General features: G+C 49.4%; 1 protein-coding gene across 1 annotated transcript in view; it reads left to right on the top strand.

Moving 5' to 3' along the window:
• Positions 1 to 4867, top strand: part of LOC119973215 (mitochondrial 10-formyltetrahydrofolate dehydrogenase-like) — a 265097-nt gene extending 260230 nt beyond the window's left edge. Inside the window, 1 exon segment of the mRNA XM_038810876.1 lies at positions 4522 to 4867. Coding sequence (XP_038666804.1) covers positions 4522 to 4852 — 331 coding nt within the window. The 3' untranslated portion in view covers positions 4853 to 4867.
• The last annotated feature ends 17565 nt before the right edge of the window (positions 4868 to 22432 follow it).

The raw sequence follows: 22432 nt of genomic DNA, 5'->3' as shown, positions 1-22432 counted from the left end.
GCCTCCAGTGATTCCTGAAAGATCACCACCAATGCCTCCAAATTTCCTCAGCTATCTCTTTTGGGACTCTGGGGTGTAATCCATCCGGTCCAGGTGACTTATCCACCTTCAGACCTTTCAGTTTCCCCAGAACCTTCTCCTTCTCCTGTACTCACCTCTGCCCCCTGGTTCTCCTGGAGCTTTGGCATCCCACTGGTGTCTTCCACTGTGAAGACTGCCATGCGCTCCCTTCGCTTTCCCAATAGTGCGGTGGCCCCCATCCCGGTGCTGATCTTTCTCGCTCCTATGCCCGATCCGTTGCTGTCCTCTGTCTCCTCTTCACCCTCTCTTGCCCTCTGCTGCCCTTGCCTCTTCCCTCTTCCTTCCTATGAGCTAGTGCTCATACTCATAACGAGGCAGTGCCGTCCTGCGCCAAAATTATCCATGTCCATAATTGCTTCTCTCTCCCTGCGTCTTCCTCACTGCTGCTTTGTTTGCCTTTTGTCCAGGCCGTTTGCACGCACCAACTCGTCTGCCTCTGCGGGGCTGGTGAAATAATGTTTGTTATTCTGGAATGTCACCCAGAGCCTGGCTGGGAATAACGTCCCGAATTTTACATTGTTCTTGTATAGGGCCGATTTTATGTGGTTAAACTCGGCCTTGCGCTTTGCCAGGTCTGCCCCAATGTCCTGATACACCCTTATTCTGTGTCCTTCCAAACTGTTCGCTTTGGTCTGCACAGCCCAACGCAGGATCCTGGTACCTGTGCACCGTGGCGATTATCGTCCTCGGCTGCTCCTCGACTTTGGGCTTCCGTCGGATTGTGCCCTGTTGATCTTCGGTGGCTTGGGGAAGCTGTCCCTTCCAACCAAGTTGCCCAGCATCTGGGCCACGTAGACAGTCGTGTCTCTACTCTCGATCCCCTCTGGCAGGCCCACTATTCTAATATTCTGCCGCCTAGACCAGTTCTCCTGGTCCACGACCTTGCCCTTCAGGCTCCCTTCGATCACCACCATGCTTTTTATCTCTGCTTCCAGGGCGATGATCCTATCTCTGTGGTCGGTCGATGCCTTTTTGAGCTTTTGGGTTGTTCTTCCTTGAGCCTCCAGCTTCTTCCCCATCCCATCGAGCGCCGTCTACATGGCGATAGTGCCTCCTGCACCGCTACCCTGACCGTAACTTTGATTTCCACTTTGATGGAATGTCTTCCATCCCTCTCCACGTGGCGGGGGAATCTGTAGTTCGGGTCGTCGGTATCCCTCTTGGGGGTTGCCGGGGACCCCCCACCTCGTGAGTCCGCTGACTCGCTCCGCTTGCTGCTCCAACCCTATTCCTCCACTTCTGGCTTCCCTGCGGCCTCTTGAGCTACTGCTTGCTGGCATATTGTTCTTCTCTGCCTTTTTTTTCAGGAATTGAATAAGTCTGAATTTTCGGGCTAAATTCGGACAAAAGTGCCTTGTTTACTGTGTTCTGGAGGAGGGGCACCTGTTGTGCAACTACTCAGCACATCCGCATCACCGGAGGTCTGCTGTGCATCTACACAGGCGCCTTAAGTAGCAGAGCAGGTGGATGCAGTGGTTAAGAAGGCATACTTCCCCAATCGGAAACCCGGATGGGCCGAAGTCCCGCCGCTGGGAGGCCTCTCCCGCCGCCGAGGTTTAAACCACCTCTGGAACGGCGGGCTCAGCGGCGCGAGCAGGCCCCCGGGGTCCTGGGGGGGCGGGGGGCGATCGAACCCCGGGGGGGTGCCACCACGGTGGCCTGGCCCGCGATCGGGCCCCCCCCCCTCAGAGTCCGGGCCAGTGCCCTGGCTGCACTAGTTTCTTCCACGGCGTCCGCCATGGCGGAAGCGGAAGAGAACCCCACATTGCGCATGCGCCGGCAGTGACGTCAGCGGCCAGCTGCCGCTGACGTCACTGCCGGCGCATGCGCGGACCGGCGAAAGCCTTTCGGCCAGCCCTGCTGCCGGGGGCGCCGGTTTTTTTGCGCCGGTCTTCTGGTGGCAACCGCTCCGGCGCGGGGCTGGCCCCCAAAGGTGGGGGGAATTCCCCACCTTTGGGGAGGCGCGACCCCTGAGTGGTTGGCGCCACTCCCCTACTCCGGGACCCTCCGTCACGCCGGGTAGGGGAGAATGCCGCCCATGATGTATGTAAAACCATCAGGGACGCCAAAAGACAATACCAGACCAAACTAGAGTCCCAGACCAACGACACAAACCCCGACGTCTATGGCAGGGCTTATACGAGATTACAGGCTACAAAGCAAGGCCAGGCAGAATCTCTGGTGTTGGAGCATCCCTCCCCAATTAACTGATCGAGTTCTGTGCCCACTTTGAACAGTCAGCCAATATATCAGTGCCACCCGCCCCAACAGTCCTGGACACACCAATACCCACTATTACAGCCTCAGAGGTAAGAGCTACCTTCTTCAAAATGAACCCGCGGAAACCAATGGGCCCCGACGGAGTCCCTGGGCAAGCACTCAGATCCTGCGCAGACCAGCTGGCGTGAGTATTCGCAGACTTCTTCAACACCTCACTTCTCTGCTCCCAGGTTCCCACCTCCTTCAAGCAGACCATCATAATACCAGTAGCAAAGAAGAACAAAGTAGCATCCCTCAATGACTACTGGCCCTGACATCTGTTATCATGAAATGCTTTCAGCAGCTAGTCATGAGACTGATCAACGCCAGCCTCCGAGATGGTCTCGATCCATTGTAGTTCGCCTATTGCCACAACCGGTCCAGGCACTCACCCTCTGTGTAAAAAAACCTGCCTCGCACGTCTCCTCTAAACTTTGCCCCACGGACCTTGAACCTATTTCCCCTGGTGGCTGACCCCTCCACCCTGAGAAAGAGTACCTGCCCATCCATTCTATCCATGCCCGTCATAATCCTGTAGACCTCTATCAGGTCACACCTCAACCTCCGTCGTTCTAAGCAAAACCGTCCCAGTCTACTCAGCCTCTCCACATAGCTAACACACTTCAGACCAGGCAACATCCTGGTAAACCTCCTCTGCACCCTCTCCAAAGCCTCCACAATCTTCTGGTAGTGTGGCGACTTGAATATTCCAAGTGTGGCCGTACCAAGGTTCTATACAACTGTAGCATGACTTGCCAGTTTTTATACTCGATGCCCCGTTCAATGAAGGCAAGCAGTCCGTATGCTTTCTTGATTACCTTGTCCACTTGTGTTGCCACCTTAAAAGATCTGTGCACCTGCATGCCCAGATCTTTCTCACTTTCTGTATTCCTAAGAGTTTTGCCATTTACGATATATTTCCTCTCCATGTTAGATCTACCAAAATGCATTACCACACATTTGTCTGGATTAAACTCCATTTACCATTTCTCTACCCAAGTCTGCAAACTATCTATGTCCTGCTGTATCCTCTGACAATCCTCAACACTATCTGCCACTCCACCAACCTTGGTGTCATCCAAGAATATAGAGAGAACCTCATGTCAGTGATTAAAGTTTGAATGACTCTTCATCATATCAAATATAACTCAAGTAGAATTTCAAAGCCTGTCCATCATCTACAAGGCACAAGTCAGGAGTGTGATGGAAAACTCTCCACTTGCCTGGATGAATGCAGCTCCAACAACACTCAAGAAGCTCAACACATCCCGGACAAAGCAACCCACTTGATTGGCATTCATTCCACAAACATTTACTCACTCCACCACCAATACACAGCAGCAGCTGTGTGCATCATCGACAAGATTAGTACTGCATGGTCACACAGTGGTTAGCACAGTTGTTTCACAGAGCCAGGATCCCAGGTTCGATTCCCGGCTTGGGTCACTGTCTGTGCAGAGTCTGCATGTTCTCCCTGTGTCTGCTTGGGTTTCCCCCAGGTGCTCCGGTTTCTTCCCACAAGTCCCAAAAAAGACGTGCTGGTAGCTGAATTGGACTTTCTGAATTCTCCCTCTGTGTACTCAAACAGGTGCCGGAATGTGGTGACTAGGGGCTTTTCACAGTAACTTCATAGCAGCGTTAATGTAAGCCTAAGTGTGACAATAAAGATAATTATTGATGCATTGCAGCAGCTCACCAAGGCTTCCTCGACAATACCTTCTAAACCCGCAACCTCGACCCCCTAGAAAGACCAGGAACACCACCACCTGTAATTTCCTCACTGTCACTGGGTCAGAATCCTGAAACTTTGTGAAATGAAAAAATGAAATGAAAATCGCTTATTGTCACAAGTAGGCTTCAAGTGAAATTACTGTGAAAAGCTCCTAGTCGCCACATTCCGGCGCTTGTTCGGGGAGGCTGGTACAGGAATTGAACCATGCTGCTGCCCTGTCTTGGTCTGCTTTAAAAGCCAGCTATTTAGCCCTGTGCTAAACCTTTGTGGATGTACCGAGACTGCATAGAGTGCAGCGGCTCAGAAAGTGGCTCACCCTTACCTTCTGATAAAAAAAGTTTTAAGATCACTGCAATCTGCTTTTGAAGAAATATTTAATTAGTTGTGAGATGAAATCTGTATTCCAATGTAAAGTGCTGATTTTAGTCTCTATGTTCACTTGGTTTCAGAGATGTTGATGGAGTATTGCATCGGGCAAATAATACAGATTTCGGTTTAGCTTCGGGAGTATTTACGAGGGACATTGGGAAAGCGATGTATGTGAGCGATGGACTCGATGCTGGAACTGTATTTATCAACACATATAATAAAACTGATGTTGCAGCTCCCTTTGGTGGCTTCAAACAGTCTGGATTTGGGAAAGATTTAGGTAAGTTTACACTTTATTCAAGAGCACAGCTCACATTGAGTGTGAGGCTCACAGGAAACTGTTGCAGGATTGTACACTTATTATTGGATGCCACAAATTCCTTCACAATACAGCTGTCCCTTTGTGACTGAGCAGTGTGTGTTGTGCTGAACCTCAGGATACAGTGAACTGAGGAACTTGCTGACTGGGGGACTGGCCCTGGTCTAACTGATCCTGGGGCTTTGCTCATTGATGTTTGGGGACTATACCATCAAAAATGAGATGAAGTTGATGTTGGGATTGAGCCATTTTCAAATTTGGAACTGATTTTAAATTCGGCTGGCAGGAGGGTTGGGGATCAAGATGAAAGGGAGCTTGTACAAGGACAGAGAATGGTGGAGATTCCATGGAGGGGGAGAGATACAGCAAATGAATATAAAAAATAGTCAAACAGCAGACAGTGAATTGGAAACAAATGAGAGAAATCCAGTGTTGAGAGTAGTGTAGCCAGTGTTGAGAGTAGTGAGGTACTGAGGAGGGTATCAAGGTTGCAGGAATGTATCAGCAGACAGAAAGGTGGGTTGAAGTGTGTCTACTGTCATGTGAGAGTACCTTTAAGAAATGGATGTTTAAACAATGTACCTTTAAGAAACGATGTCAGAGGGTGGGGGGAGCTGAGCTCACTTCTGCTTTTAGTTTCAGTTTGAGAGAGAGCAGCTGAAAAGTGCCTGTCTGGTTTGCTGTGAGCTGTTTGAAAGGAGAAAGCCGCTTTTGAGGAAAAGAGCTTGGGTGTGTCTGTGTTTGCAGTGAGCTGGATCTGCTGTGATCTATGCCATGAAAGACTATCTCTTAATCATTTGGGTGATTTTAAACTCATAATAGTAATGTCTTTAACCTGTTTAAAGGTGTTAAGGCAGCAGGGTAGCATGGTGGTTAGCATAAATGCTTCACAGCTCCAGGGTCCCAGGTTCGATTCCCGGCTGGGTCACTGTCTGTGTGGAGTCTGCACGTCCTCCCCCTGTGTGCGTGGGTTTCCTACGGGTGCTCCGGTTTCCTCCCACAGTCCAAAGATGTGCGGGTTAGGTGGATTGGCCATGCTAAATTGCCCGTAGTGTCCTAATAAAAGTAAGGTTAAGGGGGGGGTTGTTGGGTTACGGGTATAGGGTGGATACGTGGGTTTGAGTAGGGTGATCATGGCTCGGCACAACATTGAGGGCCGAAGGGCCTGTTCTGTACTGTACTGTTCTATATTCTATGTTAAGTCTTTTGGAGGTTTGAAGGATTATTTAGTGTTGTATTATTTTCGGGGTTATCTTTGAAGTAAGGGGTGTTAAGTGATCCAATGTTTATTTAAAAGATTAAGTTGAATTCATGGAATAAAATTGTTTTGTGTTTAAAAACCCACGTGTCCATAATTGTAATACCACACCTGGAGACCAAGCCGTGTGCTTGAAAAGCAGCAATACATTAAAGGGGAAGGTTGGTTGAACTCCATGATACATTTTGGTGTTCTGAAAATGCCTTTCCCATAACACTACTTCAATGCAAGGAGCATCTGGAATAAGGTAGGTGAACTTGGAGCGTGGATTGGTACTTGGGACTATGATGGTTAGAACAGGGACAGGAATGGTTGTTGGAAGTTCCGGGGTATAGATGTTTCAGGGAAGGTGGTAAAAGAGGTGGAGGAATAGCATTGTTGATCAAGGATAGTTTAACGGCTGCAGAAAGGCAGTTCAAAGAGGATCTGCCTACTGAGGTAATATGGGCCGAAGTTAGAAATAGGAAAGAAGCGGTCACATTGTTAGTTTTCTATAGGCCCCCAAATAGTAAAAGTGATGTGGAGGAAGAAATTGCAAAACAGATTATGGATAGGTGTGGAGGTCTCAGGGTAGTTGTCATGGGTGACTTTAACTTTCCAAATATTGATTGGAACCTCTATTGGTCGAACAGTTCGGATGGGGCAGTTTTTGTACAGTGCGTGCAGGATGGTTTCCTGACACAATATGTGGATAGGCCGACAAGAGGATTTGGTAGTGGGTAATGAACCGGGCCAAGTATTAGATTTGTTTGTGGGAGAGCACTTTGGAGCTAGTGACCACAATTCGGTGTCTTTCACTAATTGCAATGGAGAGGGATAGGGCCATACGGCAGGGCAAGGTTTATAATTGGAGGAGGGGTAATTATGATGCGATTAGGCAAGAATAAGGGAGCATACGATGGGAACAGAAGCTGTCAGGGAAAGGCACATATGAAAAGTGGAGCTTGTTCAAGGAACAAATACTGCGTGTCCTTGATAGGCATGTCCCTGTCAGGCAGGGAGGAAATGGCCGTGTGAGGGAACCATGTTTCACAAAGAAGGTTGAATGTCTTGTCAAGAGGAAAAGGAATTGTATGTAAGGATGAGAAAATTTCATAAGTTTCAGTTGGGTCGCTTGAGGGTTACAAGGTATCAAGGAATGAGCTAACAAAAAGGGCTTAGGAGAGCTAGGAGGGGGCATGAGACGTCCTTGGCGGGTCAGATCAAGCGAAAACCCCAGGCCTTTTTACTCTTACGTGAGAATTAAAAGAATGACCAGGGTAAGGTTAGGGCCGGTCAAGGACAGGAGTGTATGGAGTCAGAAGAAATAGGAGAGGCGTTGAATGAATACTTTTCTTCAGTCTTCACCAAGGAGAGGGGCCATGTTTGTGAGATGAGAGTGTGATACAGGCGGGTAGGCTGGAGGAGGTAGATGTTCTGAGGAAGGATGTATTAGCAATTTTGAAAAACCTTAGGGTCGACAAGTCCCCTGGGCCAGATGGGATTCTTTGGGAGGCAAGGGATGAGATTGCAGAGCCTTTGGCTTTGATCTTTGGGTCCTCACTGTCCACGGGGATAGTGCCAGAGGACTGGAGAGTGGTGAACGTTGTTCCTCTTTTCAAGAAAGGGAATAGGAATGACCCTGGTTATTATAGGCCGGTTAGTCTTACTTCGGTGATCGGTAAGTTAATGGAAAAGGTCCTGAAGGATAGGATTTATGACCATTTGGAAAGATGTAGCTTAATCCGGGATAGTCAACACGGATTTGTGAATGGTAAGCCTTGCCTCACACATTTGATTGAATTCTTTGAGGAGGTAACTAAGTGTGTAGATGAAGATTGAAGTGTGCAGTTGATGTTGTATACATGGATTTTAGTAAGGCGTTTGATAAGGTTCCCCATGGTCGGCTCATGAAGAAAGTAAGGAGGTGTGGGATAGAGGGAAATTTGGCCAATTGGATAAGTAACTGGCTATCACATAGAAGACAGAGAGTGGTGGTGGATGGAAAGTTTTCAGACTGGAGACCAGTTACCAGCGGTGTACCACAGAGATCAGTGCTGGGTCCTCTGCTATTTGTGATTTTTATCAATGACTTGGAGGAGGGGGCTGAAGGGTGGGTTAGTTAATTTGCTAATGACACCAAGATTGGTGGAGTAGTAGATGAGGTGGAGGGCTGTTGTAGGCTGCAAAGAGACATTGATAGGATGCAGAGCTGGGCCGAAAAATGGCAGATGGAGTTTAACCCTGATAAGTGCGAGGTGATTCATTTTGGTAGAAAATATTTGAATGTGGATTACCGGGTCAACGGCAGGGTTCTGAGGAATGTGGAGGAACAGAGCGATCTTGGGGTTCATGTCCACAGATCTCTGAAGGTTGCCACTCAAGTGTTTAGAGCCGTGAAGAAGGCCTATAGTGTGTTAGCGTTTATTAACAGGGGGCTTGAGTTTAAGAGCCGCGGGGTTATGCTGCAACTGTACTTGACCCTGGTGAGACCACATTTGGAGTATTGTGTGCAGTTCTGGTCACTTCAATATAGGAAGGATGTGGAAGCATTGGAAAGGGTGCAAAGGCGATTTACCAGAATGCTTCCTGGTTTGGAGGATAGGTCTTTTGAGGAAAGGTTGAAGGAGCTAGGGCTTTTCTCTTTGGAGCGGAGGAGGATGAGAGGCGACTTAATAGACGTTTATAAGATGATGAGAGGGATAGATAGAGTGGACGTTCAGAGACTATTTCCTTGGGTGGATGTAGCTGTTACAAGGGGGCATAACTGTAAGGTTCAGGAGGGCTGTCCGAGGTAGGTTCTTTACTCAGAGAGTGGTTAGGGTGTGGAAGGGACTGCCTGCTGTGATAGTGGAGTCGGACACTTGAGGAACTTTCAAGCGGTTATTGGATAGGCGCATGGAGCACACCAGAATGACAGAGAGTGGGATAGCTTGATCTTGGTTTCGGACAATGCTCAGCATAACATCGAGGGCCGAAAGACCTGTTCTGTGCTGTACTGTTCTATGTCTATGTTAAATCAAGGACAATACCAAAGGATTTTACCACTAAATTGAGAATCAGAGGAAGATGTGAATTCCTTAATGGTACAGCTTATTTTGTCATTATAATTCAGAAAAAAACAGCCTTGCTAAATAATTGATCTGTCTGGGTCTCCACAGCAAGTGATGAGGTTAAAGTACCAGAGATACAAGGAAAAGTGAAACTAAATCACAAAACATTAACTAGATTAAATACAAGTAAAATAACAGTAACAGTGAAAATAATGAGATTTAAGATAAACAACTCTGCAGGATCTAATGGTCCCGGATGTTCGAAGAATGAAATGTAAATTAGTTATAATCTTCCAAAACTCTCTTGGTTCACAAATTGTCCCCTTGAACTTGAAACCTGCCAATGTTATTTATGCTATTTAATAGGCTTCACAATCTCATGTCAGTTATGGGAAAGCTACGAGAATCTTCTATGGGGACAGAGTGACTGTGCACTTGGACCAATATGAACTGATTAGAGTGTCCGTGGGAATTTGTAAAGGGCATGTTATGTTGAGCAAATATAGTTGATTTTTATGAGGAGGTCACTAACTTGGTAGATGGACTTCCAGAAGACATTCAACAAGATTACATACACAAGACTGTTAACCACAGTGGAAGTCTATGGAATTGGAGGGGACCTGTGAGCTTGGAGGGGGGGAGCTAATGGGGAGAGAGAGTTGTTTTTTTTGGTAGCATTAAGTGGTGTCCCCAGGGCCGTCAGCTTTTCACTATATTTAGATATGGCTTGGATGAAGCAAGTTTGCTGACGGAAGAAGAAGTTGTAAAATGATGTTGATTAATTAAGTGAGTGGGAAAAACAGTAACAAGTGGAGTTGATTGTAGAGAAGTCTGGAGAAGTGTTGTTGGATGAAAGAGCGGGATTCAGAGCGGAGCTGAGAGCATAAAAGAGAGCAGTGTGATGGAGAGCGGAGCCGGCAAGATAGATAAAAGAACAGCAGAAAGAGCGAGATTTCGAGAGGAGGAAGGAGTTTACAAGTGCGCAAGGAAGAGCGAGATGGGGAGTGAAGCTGGGGGGGATTAAAGGGCGCAAGAAAGAGCGATATTTCGAGCGAAGCTGGCAGGATAAAAGAGCGAGAAAGAATGTGATTGAAAACTGAGTCAGGAGGATAAACGAGCGCACGGAAAAGCGAGATTGAGAGTGGAGCAAGAAAGATGAAAGCACAAGAAGGAGTTTTTTTTTGTTAGTTTGTTATTTACAGCACAGAAGGAGGCCATTCGGCCTACAGTGTCTGCACCGGTTCCGAAAAGAGCATCCCAGCGTGGCCCATTCCCCAGCCTTATCTCAGTAAAGGCTCTAAATTCATCACTTTCAAATATATATCCAGCTCTATTTTGAAACCTCCTATGGAATCCACCACAGAAAGTAATTGAGGCCCAGACATTGAATATATTCAAGAGGCGGCTAGATATTGCACCAGAGGCGAATGGGATCAAGGTTTGAGGGGAGAAAGAAGGATTAGGCTATTGAGCCACCAGGAGCAGACAGTACAGTACCCAGGACCGGATCTTCATCAGGTCCGAGGTCCAAAGGCTTCTGAAGGAAGGGGTCATAGAGGCTAGCAACAGTCCCTGGCGAGCACAAGTGCTGGTGGTTAAGACTGGGGAGAAAAACCGGATGGTCATTGACTACATCAATCGGATCGCGCAGTACAAAGTTTTTTCCACGGTGGACCTTAAGTCCGCCTAACACCAGCTCCCCATCCGCGCGAGTGACCGAAAGTACACTGCGTTCGAAGCGGATGGGCGACTCTACCACTTTTTAAGGGTTCCTTTTGGTGTCACGAATGGGGTTTCGGTCTTCCAAAGGGAGATGGACCGAATGGTTGACCAATACGATTTACGAGCCACCTTCCCATATCTCAACAATGTCACCATCTGCGGCCAAGACCAGCAGGACCACGACACCAACCTCCGAAAATTCCTCCGTACCGCAAAACTCCTTAACCTCACATATAATAAGGATAAGTGCGTGTTCAGCACCGACCGTCTAGCCATCCTCGGCTACGTAGTGCGTAACGGAGTTACTCTACAAACGGGATGGTCTACACCTGGACCAGAGGGTTACTAATATCCTGGGGGGGAGGTTTGCTAATGCTCTTCGGAAGGGTCGAGAAAGAGAGAGATTGCGAGTGGAATGGGAGGATAATAGAACGAGACTGAGAGCGGAGCCGGGAGGATAAAAGAGGACGAGAAAGAGCGAGCTTGAGTTTAGAGCTGGCAGGATCAAAGAGCGAGATTGGGGCAGAGCCAGGAGGATAACAAAGCCTGAGAAAGAGCGAGACTGAGATTGGAGCTGGGAGGATAAAAGAACTTGAGAAAGAGAGTGGTTGCGAGTGTAGCAGGAGGATAATAGAATGAGACTGAGAACGAGCCGAGAGGATAAAAGAGCACGAAAAAAAGCCAACTTAAGAGTGGAGCCGGTAAGATCAAAGAGCGAGATTGAGAGCAGAGCCAGTATGATAAAAGAGCCCCAGAATAAGCGAGACTGAGAGTGGAACCAGCAGGATCAAAGATCCGAGAAAGAGCGTGATTGAAAGTGGCGCCTGGAAGAGAAAAGGATATTAAAGAGTGAGACTGGAAGTGGAGTCAGGAGGATAAAACAGTGCGAGAAAGAGCAGGACTGAGAGCAGAACCGGGCAGATAAAAGAGCGAGATTGAGAGCACAGCCAGGAAGATAAAAGAGTGAGATTGAGAGCAGATTACTGAGAGAGGAGGATTACAGAACGCAAGGAAGAGCGACATTTGGAGCGGAGCTGGCAGAATAAAAGAGCGCAAGAAAGAGCAAGATTGAGATGGGAGCTGGCAGGATTAAAGCGCGAGATAGAACAGGATTGAGTGGTGAGTCGGGAGGATAAACGAGCGCAAGCAAGAACGAGATTGAGAGCGGAACCAGGAGGATGAAAGCACGAGAAAGATTTTTTTTGTTATTTACAGCACAGAAGGAGGCCATTCGGCCTATAGTGCCTGAGCCTGTTCCGAAAACAGCATCCTAGCTTGGCCCTTCTCCAGCCCTATCTCAGTAGCCCTCTAAATTCATCACTTTCAAATATATATCCAGCTCTATTTTGAAACCTCCTATGGAATCCCCCACAGAAAGTAATTGAGGCCTAGACATTGAATATATTCAAGAGGCGGCTAGATATGGCACTAGAGGCAAATGGGATCAAGGTTTATGGGGAGAAAGAAGGATTAGGCTATTGAGTTGGATGATTAACCATGATCGTGATGAATGGCAGAGCAGGCTCGAAGGGCTGAACAGCCTCCACCTGCTCCTATCTTCTATGTTTCCACCACTCTCCAAGCAGCGCATTCCAAACCCAAACAACTCTCAGTAAAGACATTTCTCCTCATCTTACTCCGAGGTCTCTTGCTGACCAATTTAATGATTATTTACAGCATAGAAGGAAGCCAATGTGCCCATTATTCTGCAACCTAGTTAGATCCATTCACCAGCCTTATCTCCGTAGCCCTTTAAATTAATTACTTTCAAATATATATCCAGCTCTCTTTTGAAACCTCCACCACTCTCCGGAAGGAGCCAGGAGAATAAAAGAGCGCGAGAAAGATTGAGATCGGAGCTGGGAGGATAAAAGAGCGCGAGGAAAGGGCAGCACGGTGGCGCAGTGGGTTAGCCCTGCTGCCTCACGGCGCCGAGGTCCCAGGTTCGATCCCGGCTCTGGTTCACTGTCCGTGTGGAGTTTGCACATTCTCCCCGTGTCTGCGTGGGTTTCGCCCCCACAACCCAAAGATGTGCAGGGTAGGTCAATTGGCCACATTAAATTGCCCCTTAATTGGAGAAAATGAATTGGGTATTCTAAATTAAAAAAAAAAAAAGAGCGCGAGGAAGAGTAAAATTGAGAGTGGAGCTGGCAGGATCTTGGAGCGCGACAAAGAGCGCAATTGAAAGCAGAGCCGGGAGAATGAAAGGGAGAGACTGAGAGTGGCGCCAGGAGGATAAAAGAGCGAGATTGAGAGCGGAGCCAGGAAGTATAAAGAGCAAAATTGAGGGCAGAGTCGAGAGGACAAAAGAGCGCGAGAAAGAGTGAGCCTGAGAGTGGAGCCGGGAGGAGAAAAGAGTGTGAGAAAGAGCGAGAGTGAGAGCGAAGCCAGGAGGATAAAAGAGCGAGACTGAGAGCAAAGCCAGGAGGATGAAAGAGCGAGACTGAGAGCGAAGCCGGGTGGATAAAAGAGTGTGAGAAAGAGCGAGAGTGAGAGCGAAGCCAGGAGGATAAAAGAGCGAGACTGAGAGCAAAGCCGGGAGGATGAAAGAGCGAGAGTGAGAGCGAAGCCAGGAGGATAAAAGAGCGAGACTGAGAGCAAAGCCGGGAGGATAAAAGAGTGTGAGAAAGAGCGAGACTGAGAGCGAAGCCAGGAGGATAAAAGAGTGTGAGAAAGAGCGAGACTGAGAGCGAAGCCAGGAGGATAAAAGAGTGTGAAAAAGAGCGAGGCTGAGAGCGAAGCCAGGAGGATAAAAGAGTGTGAGAAAGAGCGAGACTGAGAGCGAAGCCGGGAGGATAAAAGAGCGAGACTTTTATCCATGGCCATGGAGGAGTAGGTCGCACATTTAATAGCTCCCGCCTGAATCGGACATTCGGACCTTTTTTACGGATATTTGTGGAATTTATGAAATAAATCGGTGGAGTTAGCATCAGTAATGAAAATCTCCCCCCCCCCCCCCCCCCCCCCGGTGTATGGATAGCTGCACCAGAAGTGGCCGTGTGAAACAAATTAGTCCCGATAAGAGGGAAGCAAGGGGAATTGGTAGTGCGGCGAAGTATGGCAGACGGCAAGGACCAGGGAGCGGCGACTCACTGGCCGAAGGAGCAACAGATGGAGTTTTTCAAGAGTTGCTTTGCCGAGCTAAAAAGTTTGACCCGATGAAAGCATCGATCGACCAAATGGTCGCGACTCAGGCAGCCCAGGGGAAAACGATCCAGGAGATCGAATTAAAACTCTCCAACCAAGAGGACGCGATAACTGTGCTGGAGCATAAGGTGGAGGTTCTAGAGAACCGCCACAAGCAGATGCTGGACGAACTGGAGAGCAGAACCAGGAGGCAGAATTTAAGAATCGTTGGCCTTCCTCTAGATAGCGAGGGATCAGATGCTGGAGGAACTGGAGAGCAGAACCAGGAGGCAGAATTTAAGAATCGTTGGCCTTCCTGAAGATATTGAGGGATCAGATGTGGGGGCTAGTTTAGCTCACTGGGCTAAATCGCTGGCTTTTAAAGCAGACCAAGCAGGCCAGCAGTTCGATTCCCGTACCAGCCTCCCCGGACAGGCGCCGGAATATAGTGACTAGGGGCTTTTCACAGTAACTTCATTGAAGCCTACTCATGACAATAAGCGATTTTCATTTTCATTCATTTCATATGTGGCGGGTGTGCTGGAGTCGTTGATGGGAGCGGGGGCTTTCCCTCGCCCCTGGAGCTGGATGGAGCCCACAGATCCCTCGCAAGGAAATCCTTGCGGTGGTCCGTTTCCACCGATGTTCAGACAAGGAGTGCGTCCTGCGATGGGCCAAGAAGGAACGGAGCAGCAGGTGGGAGAATAATGAGGTGCGCATCTATCAGGACCTGGGTGTGGAGCTGGCCCAGAGACGTGCGGGTTCAACCGGGCAAAGGCCACCCTCTTTAAGAAGGGGGTGAAGTTTGGGGTGTTATACCCAGCGAGACTGTGGGTAACGCACGAGGACCGACACTATTATTTTGAGTCGCCAGATGATGTTTGGACATTTATTAAAGAGAAGTTGGACTCGAGTTAAGAGACACCTTAATGCTTCGAAGATGGGAGGAGGCGGCGGTTTGTACTTGTGTTCTGTTTTAAACAAGATCGTGGTTAGTTGTGGGTGAGAGAGCAGGTTGGAGGGCGCTTTGTTTAGAAGGTGGTTGATACGGGGTTGGTGGTGGGGGGGGGGGTACTGGGTTCTGTTTTAGGTGAGTGTGTCTGTTTGGCTTTATGGTTATACGTACTAATGGATTTTGGAGAGCTGATGTTTATTTACTGGGGAATGTGATCTTGTAAATAGGTTTTTTCTATGTGGGGAGAGGGGCCCGAACAAGAGGGCGATAGTCTGACTGGCACCAAGGGCGGGGCCTATCCGGGTCAGCATGGATCGGCTGACTCTCGGGAGCCTGGTGGGGGATGACTTAGTGTTGAGTTGGTGTTTGATTTGGGAGATTAGGTTTTTGGTGTTGGGGGTGGGGGGGATGATGGCTGCTGTGCGGGCAAGGGAGAAACTTTCTTCAGGAAATAAAAGGAGGGTCGGGGGCGGCTGCTGCTTGAGGAGGTGCCAGGGGAAGCGGGGGGTGCAGGCTCGGGGCTGGCCAAGAAAGGGTGATGGCTAGTCGGCCGGGGGGGGATTGTAGCCCCCCGTCCAGGCTGATTACTTGGAACCTGAGAGGTCTGAATGGGCCAGTGAAGAGAGTGAGCGTGGTCGCGTATTTAAAGGGACTAAAGGCAGATGTGGCAATGCTCCAGGAGACACATCTGAAGGTCACAGACCAGATGAGATTAAGGAAGGGTTGGGTGGGTCAGGTGTTCCACTGAGGGCTGGACTTGAAGACCGGGGGGTGGGGTAGCAATTCTGATCAGCAAGCGAGTGGCATTTGAGGCAGGGAGAATAGTGGCTGATAAAGGGGGTAGGTATATCATGGTGAGTGGGAAGCTGGAGGGGGTCTGAGTGGTGCTCGTAAATGTCTATGCCCCAAACCAGGACGATGTAGATTTTATGAGGCATGTGTTAGGCAAAATCACGGATCTGGAGTCCCACAACTTGGTCATGGGAGGAGACTTTAATACGGTCATTGAACCTGAATTGGATCGCTCAAAATCCAGGACAGGGAAGAGGCCGGCGGTGGCAAGGAAGTTGAAGGGCTTTATGGAATAGATGGGGGGCGTAGACAGCCGAGGGTAAAGGAGTTTTCCTTCTCCCACGTCCACAAAGTTTATTCCCGTATTGATTTTTTTGTTCTGGGCAGGGCGTTGATCCCGAAGGTGACGGGGACGGAATACTCGGTGATTACAGTCTCGGACCATGCCCCGCACTGGGTAGATTTACGGCTTGGGGAGGAGAGAGGGCAGCATCCAATGTGGAGACTGGACGAGGGGTTGTTAGCGGACAAGGTGGTTTGCGGGCGGGTGAATAAGAGTATCCAGAACTATTTGGAAACAAACGACACGGGAGAGGTTGTGGCAGCGACGGTCTGGGAAGCCCTGAAGGCAGTTATTAGAGGGGAACTTATATCGATCCGTTCCCCATAGAGAAAAGAGGGAAAGGGCGGAGAGGGAGAGACTGCTGGAGGAGTTACTCCGGGTGGATAGGAAATATGCGGAGGCCCCGGACGCGGGACTCCTGAGGGAGCGGGGCAAGCTTCAGGCGGAGTTTGAATTGTTGACCACAGGGAAAGCGGTAGAACAGCTGAGGAAGACGAGGGGTGCGGTGTATGAGTGTGGGGAGAAGGCAAGTAGAATGCTTGCGCACCAGCTTAGGAAGAGAGAGGCGGCCAGGGAGATTGGGGGAGTAAAGAATAAGGAGGGCAACTTGGTCTCAGACCCGGAGGGGGTGAATGAAGTTTTTAAGGAATTCTACAGTAAACTATTTGAGTCGGAATCCCCAGCGGATGCGGAACGGATGAGGCAATTTCTGGACCATTTGAGGTTCCTGAGGGTGGGGGAGGGTGTGGGGGACGGCTGGGGGCACCGATCGAGATAGAAGAAATTATTGAAGGGCTGGAGGGCATGTAGTCGGGCAAAGCTCCGGGGCCGGATGGCTTCACGGTGGAATTTATTCAATATTTTCAGAAGTGTTGAGCCCACTATTGATGAGGACCTTTAATGAGGCGAGAGAGAAGGGAATCCTCCCCCCCCCCCCCCCCCCACAATGTCACAGGCCTCGATCTCACTCATTCTGAAATGGGATAAGGACCCTGAACAGTGTGGGTCTGACAGGCCAATCTCGTTGCTAAATGTGGATGCCAAGCTTTTGGCTAAGATCTTGGCCACGAGGATAGAGGATTGTGTCCCGGGGGTGATGGGGAGGACCAGACTGGACTTGATAAGGGCAGGCAACTTAATGCTAATGTGCAGAGGCTTTTAAATATTGTTATGATGCCCTCGGAAGGGGAGGTTGTGGCAGCGATGGATGCAGAGAAAGCTTTCGATCGGGTGGAGTGGAAGTACCTGTGGGAGGCGCTGGATAGGTTTGGGTTTGGTGAGGGCTTTATCCGGTGGGTGCGATTGCCTACCAGGCGCCTGTGGCAAACATGCGCACGAACCGGCTTAGGTCGGAGTATTTGAAATTGCACCGGGGTACGAGGCAAGGGTGTCCCCTTTCCCCGTTATTATTTGCTCTAGCCATTGAGCCGCTGGCCATCGCGCTGAGAGCTTCAAGGAACTGGCAGGGGCTCGTCTGGGGGATGGAGCATCAGGTCTCACTCTATGCGGATGATCTCATCCTGTATATTTCCCAGTGGAGGGGAATTTGGCAGTTTGTCGGGGTATAAATTGAACGTGGGGAAGAGCGAGTTGTTTGTGATCCAGGCTAAAGGACAGGAGAAGAGACTGAGGGAGCTGCCGCTGAGGAGGGTAGAGAAGAGTTTTTGTTACCTGGGTATACAGGTGACCCGGAAGTGGGATTTGTTGCATAAACTTAATCTGACCCGGCTGGTGGAATAAATGGAAGGGGACTTTAGGCAGCAGGGTACATAGAACATAGAACATAGAACGATACAGCGCAGTACAGGCCCTTCGGCCCTCGATGTTGCACCGACATGGAAAAAATCTAAAGGCCATCTAACCTACACTATGCCCTTATCATCCATATGCTTATCCAATAAATTTTTAAATGCCCTCAATGTTGGCATGTTCACTACTGTTGCAGGTAGGGCATTCCACGGCCTCACCACTCTTTGCGTAAAAAACCCACCTCTGACCTCTGTCCTATATCTATTACCCCTCAATTTAAGGCTATGTCCCCTCGTGCTAGCCACCTCCATCCGCGGGAGAAGGCTCTCGCTGTCCACCCTATCTAACCCTCTGATCATTTTGTATGCCTCTATTAAGTCACCTCTTAACCTTCTTCTCTCTAACGAAAACAACCTCAAGTCCATCAGCCTTTCCTCATAAGATTTTCCCTCCATACCAGGCAACATCCTGGTAAATCTCCTCTGCACCCATTCCAAAGCTTCCACGTCCTTCCTATAATGAGGCGACCAGAACTGTACGCAATACTCCAAATGCGGCCGTACTAGAGTTTTGTACAACTGCAACATGACCTCATGGCTCCGGAACTCAATCCCTCTACCAATAAAGGCCAACACACCATAGGCCTTCTTCACAACCCTATCAACCTGGGTGGCAACTTTCAGGGATCTATTTACATGGACACCGAGATCCCTCTGCTCATCCACACTACCAAGAATTTTACCATTAGCCAAATATTCCGCATTCCTGTTATTCTTTCCAAAGTGAATCACCTCACACTTCTCCACATTAAACTCCATTTGCCACCTCTCAGCCCAGCTCTGCAGCTTATCTATGTCCCTCTGTAACCTGCCACATCCTTCCGCACTGTCTACAACTCCACCGGTAGCATGGTGGTTAGCATAAATGCTTCACAGCTCCAGGGTCCCAGGTTCGATTCCCGGCTGGGTCACTGTCTGTGTGGAGTCTGCACGTCCTCCCCCTGTGTGCGTGGGTTTCCTCCGGGTGCTCCGGTTTCCTCCCACAGTCCAAAGATGTGCGGGTTAGGTGGATTGGCCATGCTAAATTGCCCGTAGTGTCCTAATAAAAGTAAGGTTAAGGGGGGGGGGGGGGTTGTTGGGTTACGGGTATAGGGTGGATACGTGGGTTTGAGTAGGCTGATCATGGCTCGGCACAACATTGAGGGCCGAAGGGCCTGTTCTGTGCTGTACTGTTCTATGTTCTAAAAGATGGACTTGCTCCCGCTGTCACTGGCGGGGAGGGTACAGACCGTGAAAATGACAGCCTCCCCAGGTTCTTATTTGTATTCCAGTGCCTTCCCATCTTCATCTTTTTCAAGCGGGTTAATAAGATCATCACGGGATTTGTGTGGGCGAGTGAAGAGAGTGCTGTTGGAATGCAGTCGGTGGGGGAGGGTGGGCTGGTGCAACCACTACAGGGCGGCCAACATTGCCATGATTAGGAGGGGTCAACATGGGAACGGTTGGAGGCAGCGTCATGCAAAGGCACCAGTTTGGGAGCGCTGGTAGCGGCACCTCTGCCGTTCTCGCCGGCCCGCTACTCCACAAGTCCGGTGGTGGCGACGCTGAAGATCTAGGGGCAGTGGAGGAGACACAAGAGGGTGGAGGGAGCGTCAGTCTGGACCCTGTTATTGTAATAACCACAGGTTCCTGCCGGGTAGGATGGACGGCGGGTTCCAGAGCTGGCAGAGGGCGGGTATCAAAAGGATGGGTGACCTGTTTATAGATGGGAGCTTTCCCAGCCTGCAGGCGCTGGAGGACAAGTTTAAACTGCCGCCAGGGAACGGCTTTAGGTATTTACAAGTGCGAGCCTTCCAAGACAGAGTAGTGTCCGGTACCTGGGTGGGGGAGGGGAAGGTGTCGGATATCTACCAGAAGCTGTTGTCGGCAGAGGAAACCCCGGTGGAGGAGCTTAAAGGCAAGTGGGAGGAGGAGTTAGGAGGGGAGTTAGAGCCGGGACTATGGGCGGAAGCCCTAAGTGAGGACAATTCCTCCTCATCATGTGCCTGGCTCAGTCTAATACAGTTTAAAGTGGTTCACCAGGCACACATGACAGCGGCGCGGCGAGGATGAGCAGGTTTTTCGGGGTAGAAGACAGATGTGCGAGGTGTGCGGGGAGCCCAGCAAACCATGTCCATATGTTTTGGGCATGCCCGAAGCTTGGGGGGTTCTGGCAGGGGTTTGCCAAGGCAATGTCCAAGGTGCTAGGAACATGGGTGGTGCCGAGTCCAGAGGTGGCGATCTTTGGGGTGTCAGAAGACCTGGAAGTTCAGGGAGTGAAAGAGGCCGACGTCTTGGCCTTTGACTCCCTGGTAGCCCGGAGACGGATCCTGTTATTGTGGAGGGACTCAAAGTCCCCGAGTGTAGAGACCTGAGTTTCTCAGCCTTGAGAAAATAAAGTTTGCCTGAAAAGGATCGATGTTAGCGTTCCCCCAGGGGTGGCAGCTGTTCGTCGACTTTCTTGGGGAAATTTAATTTAAAATGTCGGCAGTAGCAGCTTTCCGAGGGGGCCCCCCGGAGGAGTGTGTCGCGTTTGTTTGTTTTTTGTTATTTTCGGTGGTCCGTGAAGACAGAGCCATTCGGGGAAATACCTATTTTTACACTACGTTAATGTTTAATGCCTATTGTTCTTTCTCTGTTTACAAATATTTCAATAAAAATATATTTTTTAAAAAAGAGCAAGACTGAGAGCAGAGCCGGGAGAATAAAAGAGCTCGAGAAAGAGAGAGATGGAGAGTGGAGCAGGTAGGATCAAAGAGCCAGAATGAGAGCAGAGCTAGGAGGATAAAAGAGTGCAAGAAAGAGCCAGACTGAGTGTGGTGTGCTAGCTTGGTGTTTGGAGTTCCTGAGGTAACATCAGGATTCAAAGTGACATGGGGCAAGTGGAAGCAGCTGATTGGGTGATTACAGTCGGGTAAGTATTTACTACTTTTATTGCTTATAGTTTGTGAGTTCTAAGTTTTGTGGTATGTCGTAACGAGGACCAAGGAAGAAGGATCCTGGATTAATTGATATTATTTCAAGTATCTTCCTAAAGGTTTAATTTCAAGGGGTAAGGGGGAGGTGAGCTCAAAGCCATGATGTGCTCCCCCTGCTCTCTATGCAAAGCTGGAAACATTTCCAATGCTCAGAGCCAGCATAGAATTATCATAGAATTTACAGTGTAGAAGGCCTTTCAGCCCACCGAGTCTGCACCAGCCCTTAGAAAGAGCACCTCACTTTTTTTTTATAAATTTAGATTACCCAATTATTTTTTCCAATTAAGGGACAATTTAGCGTGTCCAATCCACCTACTCTGCACATTTTTGGGTTGTGGGGGCGAAACCCACACAGACACGGGGAGAATGTGCAAACTCCACACGGACAGTGACCCAGAGCCGGGATCGAACCTGGGACCTCGGCGCCGTGAGGCGGTTGTGCTAACCACTAGGCCACCGTGCTGCCAAGAGCACCTCACTTAAGTCTATGCCTCCACCCTATCCCTGTAACCCAGTAACCCCACCTAACCTTTTAGACACTAAGGGGCAATTTAGCATGGCCAATCCACCAGCAAGGTAGCATTGTGGATAGCACAATCGCTTCACAGCTCCAGGGTCCCAGGTTCGATTCCGGCTTGGGTCACTGTCTGTGCGGAGTCTGCACATCCTCCCCGTGTGTGCGTGGGTTTCCTCCAGGTACTCTGGTTTCCTCCCACAGTCCAAAGATGTGCAGGTTAGGTGGATTGGCCATGATAAATTGCTCTTAGTGTCCAAAATTGCCCTTAGTGTTGGGTGGGGTTACTGGGTTATGGGGATAGGGTGGAGGTGTCGACCTTGGGTAGGGTGCTCTTTCCAAGAGCTGGTGCAGACTCGATGGGCCGAATGGCCTCCTTCTGCACTGTAAATTCTATGACCTATGAAACCTGCACATCTTTGAACTGTGAGAGGAAATGGAGCACCAGGAGGAAACCCACGCAGACACGGGAAAAAGTGCAAACACCACACAGACAGTAACTCGAGGCCGGAATTGAACCCGGGTCCTTGGAGCGGTCAGGCAGCAGTGCTAATCACTGTGCCACATAGAATCATAGAATGTGCAGGGAGTTTCTCTAGCTGCAGCTCCTGGACACCTGGTTTCGGAGCTGGACCAGAGGCTGGGGACAATGTGGGGCATTCGCAAGGTGGAGAGTATCGTGCATAGCATGTATAGAGAGGTGGTCACACCACAGGTTCTGACTGTAGGGGGTAAGTTGAAAAGTAGGAGCACAAAGGTAGTGATCTCAGGATTACTAACAGTGCCACATGCTAATCAGAGTAGAAATGGCAGGATATATTTGATGAATACGTGGCTGAAGAGATGGTGTGAGGGGAAGGGTTTCAGATTCCTGGAATATTCGGACCTGTCCTGGGGTAGGTAGGACCAGTACAAACTGAACAGGTTACCCCTGGGGGGAGTATTTACTAGAATGGTTGGGGAGAGTTTAAACTAAAAAGGCAGGGGGAATGGGAACCTATGCAAGGAATCTGAGGAGGAAACTAGGACAAAAACAAAAGACAGAAAGGGGAATAAGAAGAGCGATAGGCAGGGAAACCAAAAGCCAGATTCAAACAGGGCCACAGTGAAAGATATTTGGAGCAAGACAATAATGTTAAAAGTACAAACTTAAAGGTTTTGTGCC

This window comes from Scyliorhinus canicula, chromosome 11 (assembly GCF_902713615.1).
Source record: "Scyliorhinus canicula chromosome 11, sScyCan1.1, whole genome shotgun sequence".
In the NCBI taxonomy this organism is placed as follows: domain Eukaryota; kingdom Metazoa; phylum Chordata; class Chondrichthyes; order Carcharhiniformes; family Scyliorhinidae; genus Scyliorhinus; species Scyliorhinus canicula.
Note: the sequence above shows the minus strand (reverse complement) of the source record. Positions and strands in the feature narration are given on the sequence as shown.